The sequence below is a fragment of the Asparagus officinalis genome, chromosome 5, assembly GCF_001876935.1.
Source record: "Asparagus officinalis chromosome 5, Aspof.V1, whole genome shotgun sequence".
Taxonomy (NCBI): Eukaryota; Viridiplantae; Streptophyta; class Magnoliopsida; order Asparagales; family Asparagaceae; genus Asparagus; species Asparagus officinalis.
This window is the reverse complement of record NC_033798.1, coordinates 93381404-93391162: the sequence shown is the minus strand read 5'-3', so window position 1 is coordinate 93391162 and position 9759 is coordinate 93381404. Positions and strand designations below refer to the sequence as shown.

The 9759-nt window shown below is 32.6% G+C and overlaps 1 protein-coding gene across 1 annotated transcript in view; it reads left to right on the top strand.

Moving 5' to 3' along the window:
- Window positions 1-9759, top strand: part of LOC109842182 (GBF-interacting protein 1-like) — a 27408-nt gene that overhangs the window by 797 nt on the left and 16852 nt on the right. Inside the window, exon 2 of the mRNA XM_020411085.1 lies at window positions 1530-1573. Coding sequence (XP_020266674.1) covers window positions 1530-1573 — 44 coding nt within the window. The remainder of the gene's footprint in view (window positions 1-1529; window positions 1574-9759) is intronic.

The window sequence follows — 9759 nt, the reverse complement described above, 5'->3', positions numbered from 1 at the left end:
TTTGCGAATAGACCCCTGTAGTATTGGCCCAGGTGTGAATACACCCCCTTAGTGAATTTTTTTGTAAGTATTAAAAAAAGAGCAATTGAGGGTCTATCGTCACCAATAGAACTATTGGGGATCTACCCGCCTCTTCAAACCTTTTTAATGATTTTAAGAGTTAAAAAAATCACTTAGGAGTTAGGGGTCTGTTTGCAAAATAGAACTACAAGGGGTCTGTTTGCAATTGGGTAATACTACAGGGGTCTGTTTGCAATTAACCCATCCTTATATTATCTTTCTCGTAAAAGAATGAGACTTTTATCGTGCAAAGAACTTCACATGCACCCATTTCAAATCTGTATGGTCTAGTATGGCTAATTTCTTTTGAGCTCATCCGGTGTTTATTAATATGCGGATTCTGCCAAGGGATGAGGTTAACATTTAACGTTGTAGGATTCTTAATTTCAGTGACCCTGCTCAAGTCCTGCTGTACCCATTTTTCCCTGTTCACGCAGGAAGTATTCTTGAATTTCAAGGTAGGAGCGTAGGTTATTTTATTTCATCAGTATCTTTGATTTAGTATCTGAAAGAAGATTCGGGTGAAGCTTTTCTAGTCTTCTTATGTTTCTATTTGGCTATTCACATTACACTATCATATGCTGAGTGCTGGTAGTTTTCTTTTTTAACATGGTAGCTTAAGATTTAGTAGATTATTTCTTTGCTAATTCTCTTCTATTTGAAAATGAATATTTTTAATGTGAAGAATTAAATGGATTCCCATCATTCTACTCTATTTATTCATTAAAAACGACTAATTTCACCTGACTGCTTATCAATCTCGTTTTTGTGATCACTGGTTCACTGATAATTTGATTTATCTCTCATGTGTAGTACCTCTTAGGTGATTTTAACGAAAGGGCGTGCCTTCTATTGTGATATGATGTTCAAAGTTAGGTGTTGTTCTTCTGTTGTTGACTAGGTCTATCAGTAATTTTGTTTTCCTTTCTTTCCATGTCTCTTGGAATTTGAGTTTTCAGGAACAAGTTTTAAAGTTGTCTGGAAAACAATCTTGACTTTGTATGATCAATTGCTCTTGTTGGATTGATTTACAGAAGTATTTAATCAGCTGAACATTTTATGATTTAACTCAGGCACTCAGCAATTTGGCCATATATCTGTTTAAGAATGTGAGCTGACAACTGTTATTACTAATCACTAGACTAGTGACTGATTTGGAGCTAATTAGTCCCTTTCTTTGCTCTGGGGATGCTACATTTTCAGTTCTTCAACCTATTTTTGTTCTGGGATAACTCCCTCTCTCTACCTTATCAAAATGTGGTACGAAAATAGGTGATGTCAGCTCGATAGTACATAACGGAGAAGTTAGGTCTTTGTTCCATTATAGTATTATGCATATTATGTGAGGCATTCACACTGGAATTAGTCAGTGTTAGCTACTTTTTTGGCTTACTTTTTTAGTTGTTACATAATCACTTCTTTTGTTGGCTTCCTGTGTAGTTAACTTGACCAATTATATTGTGTTCCAGATCCCTTTCATGAGGTCAAAAGGAAGCGGGAGAAGAAAAAAGAGGTAAGCCTTTTCTATTACTCTCTTATCTCCATACTTTATTATTTTGTTGTTCGTCCTGTGATTTTTGCTGATTAAAATAGAGAGACACTTAAAGAAAAATCACTTTAAGATTGTGTCAGTAACATTATGTTGAAACACCATGGCCTTCACCGTAGTCTATTTCGAATGCGAAGCATTCTTTTTCTTTAAATTTTAAGTATTGATGATACATTGTGGTATATAACTATATTTTATACCTTTACATGTCATTAAATTCATAGCTATTGTTTTTTATACTTGAAGTTAGTCTATTGCATCTAGATGTCATTTAAGGTTTGAACTGACACTTAATTTGCCTATGTCTTTTAGAATACATTTTCTCCTGTTTCTATTTCTTTTGAACTTAAGCTTGAAGAACAGAGTGGAGTGCAGCTTAGCTAGGTTCATTAAGGTTAGTTAAGTACTTTAGAAGGAATGACAAGAATGAGAAGTGAGGCTGGAGCAATATGGATAATGTGGTAGATTAGTTTTGCAGCATGCCCAATTAGTGCAAGTTTTTTATTTATTTTTCTTTAATTTTAAGAAATTGCAATAATGGATGCTTTCACGTGATTGCTTATATCAGACAACAAATTAGAGGAAGCATTTAGCATAAAATGTCCATTAAGCAAAGCAGTCACTCAAAAGAAGGTATGGAAAACCCATAGATCTGTGCAAGTTCACATTAATTAACTTTTTTCGAGTGTTCAGATGTTTTTGCTTGTACATAAGCATAATTATTAGGGAGGAGAGCAGGAAGACGAACATGGAAAATGTTGATGAAAGTATTGGCTTTCAGACTTGTTTCATGTTAGGGCCTGTTTGTTTGCACGGAAGTAACCGTGAAATAGCAGAAGTAGAGGAAGTAGATGCTACTTCTGCTATTTCTAGACAAAAATGTATGTTTGTTTCTCTTGAAAATCTACTTCCGCTACTTCCTTAAATGATGATGTGGTGTCTTTGTGGCATCTCCATTTCCTAGATTCTTTTCCACCCCTCAAGACTCTGAAATAGGACTGAAGTAGATAAAAGAATACTTGCGGGCTCCATGTGAAGATTTGTAACATGCGTGAAATTAGGGATCTAATAACTACTCCTCTATCTCGATATGCAATCTCTCGGCACTATGAAAAAGTTGCAGGTCAATTTTAGATTCAAGGTCTTCATAATCCAATCCCATGGACCCCTCTTTTTTACATGTGAACATGAGCTGCGTATAAATACAAATCATGACAAGAAATTGGTTTTGTTTTGTATATCCCAACAATTTTTGAGCTAATTTTTTAGTTCCCATTTCTATATGATTGATCAGATATTCTAATATGGTTCTTGATATGTGTGCACAGATTTTTTTTTCTTGTAGAATAATTTGAGATACATCAACAAGTTTAGTATTATTCTCAGGTTTTTTCTATATAGTATAATTTGAGATGATAAACTTTATAATTTTAGAAGTTACTTCTTAGATCTACCTCTTATTCTAATACTTCCAACTATCCAAATGAGCCTTAAAATGAAAGCAACATGTATTAATTACTTCATAGTAATATTTTCAAATATTATCCAAACAAAAAAAGTAAATGAAGAGGAAGAAGTTCTACTTCTATTACTTCTAAAAATATATGAAACAAACAAAAAATGCTATTTCTGCTATTTCCTATTTCATAGTTTTAAAAGTTAATTCTGTAACCTACTTCTTACTGCTAATACTTTCATTATCCAAACGGACCCTTAGTGGAATCTTTTTTTATACATTTTCTATTTGGATGCTGGATGGTGTTTTTTACTGTATCCTGATGACTCGTCTCCTTAGGACCTTGCTTATTTCATGAACTCTTTTATGGCATTAAGAATTTCAAATGTTTCAAGAATGAAAATATCTGAGAATCTGTTGTACATATGATATGCCATAGCTGTTTCATCAGTACACTGTTCAAACAACTACATCAATACATGATGTTTTGGGCATCATCATTTTGGGCCTATGTGCTTGTGCATCATTTTGGGCCTATGCGCTTGTGTTATGGGGATAACCTGTATCATGAGGTTTGTGCAGGCTATGCACCCCGATTACACGAGCACAAAAAGCATTTCATTTCCCCCTCTTTTTTTGGACCCAATTCCCACTTGATATGAAACCTCATTTTTGAAAACTAGTATAATGCACGTGCTTTGCACGTGGACATTGTTTGTATTTAATATTATATTATTTAATAAATTATATATAACATTTTATAAAGTTATTTTATTACACTATGATTAAAAATTTTAAGTTAATACTATTATTAGTACTTAAACTATTATTAGCATACATTTAATAGTTATTTAAATTTGCTTATTATTATGTTATTAAACAGTTTATTTAAGAGTATAAATATTAAATAATAATGTAATCATTAGTTTAAGTACACTATTGAAATAATTAAATTATTTATATTATTAAATATTTATGTTATGTACATATTTTATTGCAATATCTATTAAATAATTATTTTTAATTTATAACATCCAAATTTTTATTACTAAGATGATATTAATTATCAAACAATGTAATATTCTTTATAACATAAAGAAATAACCCTATTTATACTATTATTAATAATTATAATTATGTATAATAATTTATTAAATAAATAATTTAACTATTTCATTGCAATTAATAATTCTTTATAATGAATTATAATATATTTATTAATTTTATTATCATTATAAATTATTAATCTATTCTAGTGAATGATTAAATATTCGGGAAAAAATAAGAGAAAAGTATACGTCTCATAAATTTCAAGGATACAAACATTTTTATATAAATTAATTTTCCAAAATAAAAATATTTTTGATTTATAAAGTCTAAATTTTTATTACTAAGACGATATTAATTATCGAACAAGGTAATATTCTTTACAACATAAAGAAATAACCCCTATTTAAACTATTATTGATAATTATAATTATGCACAATAATGTATTAAATAAATAATTCTTCTATTTTATTATAATTAATAATTATTTATAATAAATTATCATACATTTATGAATAATATATTAAATAAATAATTTTCACTATTGTATATAATTAATAATTATTTATAATAATTTATCATATATTTATGAATTTTATTATTATTATAAATTATTAATATATTGTAGTGAACAACCAAATAATTTGAGAAATTAAAGAGGTGCATAGTTAATGAGAGGTTATGAATCATTAGCTTTATAAATAATGATATAATTATGAGTTATAAAAAAATTGAGGATGAAAAAGGAAATCTAAAGTTTTGATGTGTTTTCTTTTTTATAAGTAGTATAGATAAGTAGTTAACCTTCTATTTCCAAACGTGTGCCAGTTCCCGTTTTGATCTTTAATTGCTATGGATATGAGCCTCAGGGCAGTGATGCTTTGTGTTGAATCTATAGTTCTTTTTTATGTTGATAGTAGTGGCTTGGCTTTGACAGAGTTCCAGAGGTGGGGATGGTTTTTTCTGTTTCTTTTTTTTGGGGGTTGGCGGGGGGGGGTTGAGGGTGAATTTTATAGTGACTGTGGGCAGCTAATGTTTTCTGTTTGTTTGTTTTTTTTTGACTGAGGCAACAACTCTTTTTCTGTGTTGAGTCTGGCTGACTGTGATTCCTGTGGGGGGGGGCGGCGGTTTGAGGGGCTGAACTTTTTTATAATGACTGTGGGCAGCTAATGTTTTCTGTTTTTTTTTTGACTGAGCAACAACTCTTTTTCTGTGTTGAGTCTGCTGACTGTGATTCCTGTACATTTTTAATTTCATCTTTATTGAGTCGATGGAGAACCCTTTTAGCTGTTGTTCCTTGATGCCATGGTGAGAGCAATTAAGAAATTGACCCATTGGTTTTTTGGGCTCAAGAGACTGATTGGGTATAAGTTCTTAGGACACTCAATCATAACAATAATTTTATTTTATTTTTATGAAATCTTTGTGTGTGTGCGCGCGCGTGTGAACTATTTTTGGCCCTTCACTACTCGATTTTTTTAAGGGGCTGTTTGGTTGGTTTTCTAAAAATCAAGAAAAGGAAAAGGGTACATGGAAATCAATAAAATATTATTTTCATCCATTTACATCCCTAAAACTCACTACAACATCCAATAAAATATTATTTTCATCCCACAACTCATCTCATATCATCTCCTAAAAATAAGCCAAACACAAGAAATAGGTCACATCATCCAACTCATCTTATCTCCATCATATCTCTCATCTTTAAAAATCACTCACATCATCCAATAATATGGTGACAACTCATCTCATCTCATTAACATTTCATTTCCACCAATTTCCTCTAAAAAAGCTAGGAAATCGATTTCCTTAAGTGTGGGTCACATCATCCAATAATATAATGACAACTCATCTCATCTCATCTATTTTCTTATTTTTATGAATGAACCAAACACAAGAAAAGAACCTATTACAGGAAATATTTTACTTATAATTTATTTTCTTATTTTTTTAGCCAACCAAACAACCTCAAAACAAATTTTCTTAAAAAATCACCCACATCATCCAATAATAATGTGACAACTCATCTCCCATTCTTTGATTTCCTTCTTTTTTTAGCCAACCAAACAGTCTCAAAACAATTTTTCTTAGAAATAGATTTACTATTCTTTGATTTTCCTCTTTTTTTAGGCAAACAAACAACCCCTTACAGTAAATATGATTTTTTTGGCTAGCTTAACATTGATATTATGGAATAATTATTGACTGATGTAACTATGATTCCTATGGGATGATAAACATAATGTGATTGGCTAATTTTAAAGCTATATGTCTATCAAGACATTATCTGTTTATGCATTGTGCCTCTCCAGATCAAGGCACGTAATAAAGCATGTTTTAACAACCATAATGGAAATTCTACTGGATAGTTTAATAGTTGGAACTATGATGCTCATTGCTCAATAAAGAGTGATGCATAATAGGTGGGAAATGAGACCTATTGGAACTTTGAAAGAGTTTATCATATAAAATGAGATTTAATTGAGAATCACTGGGTTCTAATTCACTAATAAATAGTAATGTACTTGTGGGTCTTAGGGCTAATGATCAGTAATACCAGCTTTTAGCCCAACAGATGATTTTTTCAGGGTAAAATCTTAAAATCATGTTTAGTGACGGATTAAGGGAAAATGGTGGTAGGAAATTGTAGGATAATAGCATGGTTGATATTTCCTTAACAATTCCACAGTTAAGACCTAAGGATTTCACAAGTTAACTCCCCAAGAACGGTTAGCTAAATTTTCTAAAGTCTCTAACCATTTACACTAAAACTCCGAAGTTGTAGTGAAAGTTGAGGGTTATATTTTATATTATAATATGCACCCGTAGGTTGAGTGCCCTCTTTTTATGGGCCAAAATTTAGACCCACGTAGTGGTGTCAAAATTTAAATAAATTTGTTTTAAATTTGTGACCGGTGTGATTTGAACCTAAGTTCCTTTGACCATCTTAAAGTCCTTACCACTGCGTCAAAAGTCTGAAGTTGTGGTGATGGCTAAGGTTATATTTTTATATTCTAACATGTCCTGTAATGTTGAACATACTTTTTATGGGTCGAATCCTTGACTCACGCAGGGGTGTCAAGTATTTAAAAATATACTTTAAATTCGTGGTGGGATTTGAACCCGGGTTACTCTGATACCATCTTAAAGTCTAACTATTACGCCAAAACTCCAAAGTTGCGGTGAGGGTTAAAGATTATATTTTTATATTCTAATAGTTTTAATTGTCATTTTTGAGTTATAGCAAGTCTCATTTAATCACTGTTTTAAAAAACCTCCGCCTAGTCCGCTTAGACGTACGCCTAGGCCTAGGCGGTAGGTACCTAGGCCGCCTAACTAGCGCCTAGCGTCTAGGCGGTATTTAGGCTGCCCACCTAGATATTACGAGCGTTTAGGTGAGCATTGTCTGCTTACGTGGATTGCACCCTGTAGGCCTTGATTATGATTTTATGTGTCGTAGCCTACACGTCCTCCAAACTCCATTAACCTTTGCACCCTGTAGGCCTTGATTATGATTTTATGTGTCGTAGCCTACACGTCCTCCAAACTCCATTAACCTTCAAATATGAACACCTCTACTACCTCCTCCGACCTTCAGCAAAACCTCATCGACCACCACTTAAATGAAGAAAGAAAAAAACGTCCATAAACCGCTTAGGCGCCCGCCTAGGCGACTAAGCGTTGGGCGCCAAGTCCGACGCCTAGAAGCGCCCAACGTTTAATGTAACATTGCATTTAATTATATTTTTATATTGAAATAATTTTAATGTCATTTATGAGTTATTGCAAGTCTTGTTTAATTCAAAACAAGAAAGCAATGATGCGTATTCCCTACTAACATGCTATCTTTAGCTAGAATTTCCAAAAGAAGATGCCATTAGGAATATCAAAAATTCGCATACCTGAAGCTGAAACAACAAAAAATACTTCTGAAGTAACAAAAAGAATCAATGTTTGGAGTAGGAGATTCAAAGTCAAAAAAGAGGATTCCTCACTTCTTTCTCTCATTGAAGACCATGCTCGGGAATTTCATCTTACATGGCTCCTAAGTGATAAAAGAATGCATATGTTTAGGCCAAATTCATTCTATCTGTAAAAATGATTAAGGATACTTAACTCTTTGAAGAATATTTCATCAGTGTAAGGCCAAATTTGTTCCAGTTTGAACTTTCAATCCTGGTAGGAAAAGAGAATAACAAAATGGACACGGGAGAGAATTATGCAGTACTTTGAAGAATATAACGGTGAAATAAGGTGAAAGAACGGGAAATAAACAGCGGTACCTTACATAGATCTAGAACTAGTTTTTGATTTGTTCTCCTGCAATTTAAATCTCAGAATAAATTCTTAGCTTCTAGCAGTTTTTTAATGGCTTTCAAGGATCATTAATCCATGGAGTCCTTTTGCAGGTTTGAATAATTAAGGAAGTAAAGCAGAAACATAAGGTGATTCCATGTACTAATTTGGCTTGTTTGTGTTTGAGATGTACGAATTCTCTGTAGCAAATTATAACATTACATCTCTTGTTCTCGGCCCCTTTTATATATAGGAGAATATGGAAATTTGCTTCTTGCTTGATGGCCTTAAACTACATGACAAGAAATGTTAGGTTTACTTATGCACAAACTATTAGTTAAGTTTACATGAGGAGGTCTACTTCCGCTCAGTTACCTTTAGAATTTGATAAAGATTGGGCTATGTCTCTATTCAGGAAAACCTGGTTGGTTCTTTTATTTGAGCATTTTCTCTGTAGCTCATGTTTTTTACTTTGATTCCACATAGATGACTAAGGCTTAAATGATGATGAGGAGGAAAACTGTTTAATAGGACCACTTGAGAATCAAAGGAAACAGGAAAAAGTTACTATGTACATCAAACAGGGTTTTTTGGGGTTGGACATACAATATGAGCAAGTGCATTAGCTTGATACCTTTCTTCACTTGTTCGATGTTTAGCCTTTTTCCAGTTAAATTTGCTGATTCACTGAGAAAATTACTCCATACTGCATGAGAAGGAAACAATTTCAAGCAGAAGAAGCTAAAATGAAGACTATAAGCAGGAAGTTGAAGAATATGCATATAATTGATCTTTAAACAAATCCTAAGAGATTCAATAGCTATATGTGTGTGTGTGTATAGCTAAACAATTAAAACCTTTTGCAGATCAGACTGAGGCTGTTTGTCATGTGATGTTCTGATCTAATTAAAACTTTTTGCAGACCAGACTGAGGCCGTTTATCATGTGATGTTCTGATCTCATCCTAACCCCTTAATTTTATGGACTTAGTTGTCAAGTGGTAAGGTTTGACCAAAACCCCTTGTCTCTATTCTCTTACAAGACAATCTAGTGGTTAAAGTGAATGCTAAGTTTCATCTTCTGTCCCGCTTCGTTTCTCTTCTCCTCTTCGCGTTATTTTTTTTCTTTATTTATCCATTCTCTGTTTTGACCACTGCTGAGAATGTAGCACTAATGCAATCTGGATCAAAGCCACTAATTTGTAGCTAAACGGGTCGTTGTAGCCCTTAAATGATTATGAAATTTGGACAAAGTCTATTCAGAAGGGACTTTTTCACTAACAAAATATACAGATTGATCTTACTATCCGCTTAATACCATTAAAATAACTGATCCTCACCTGATACA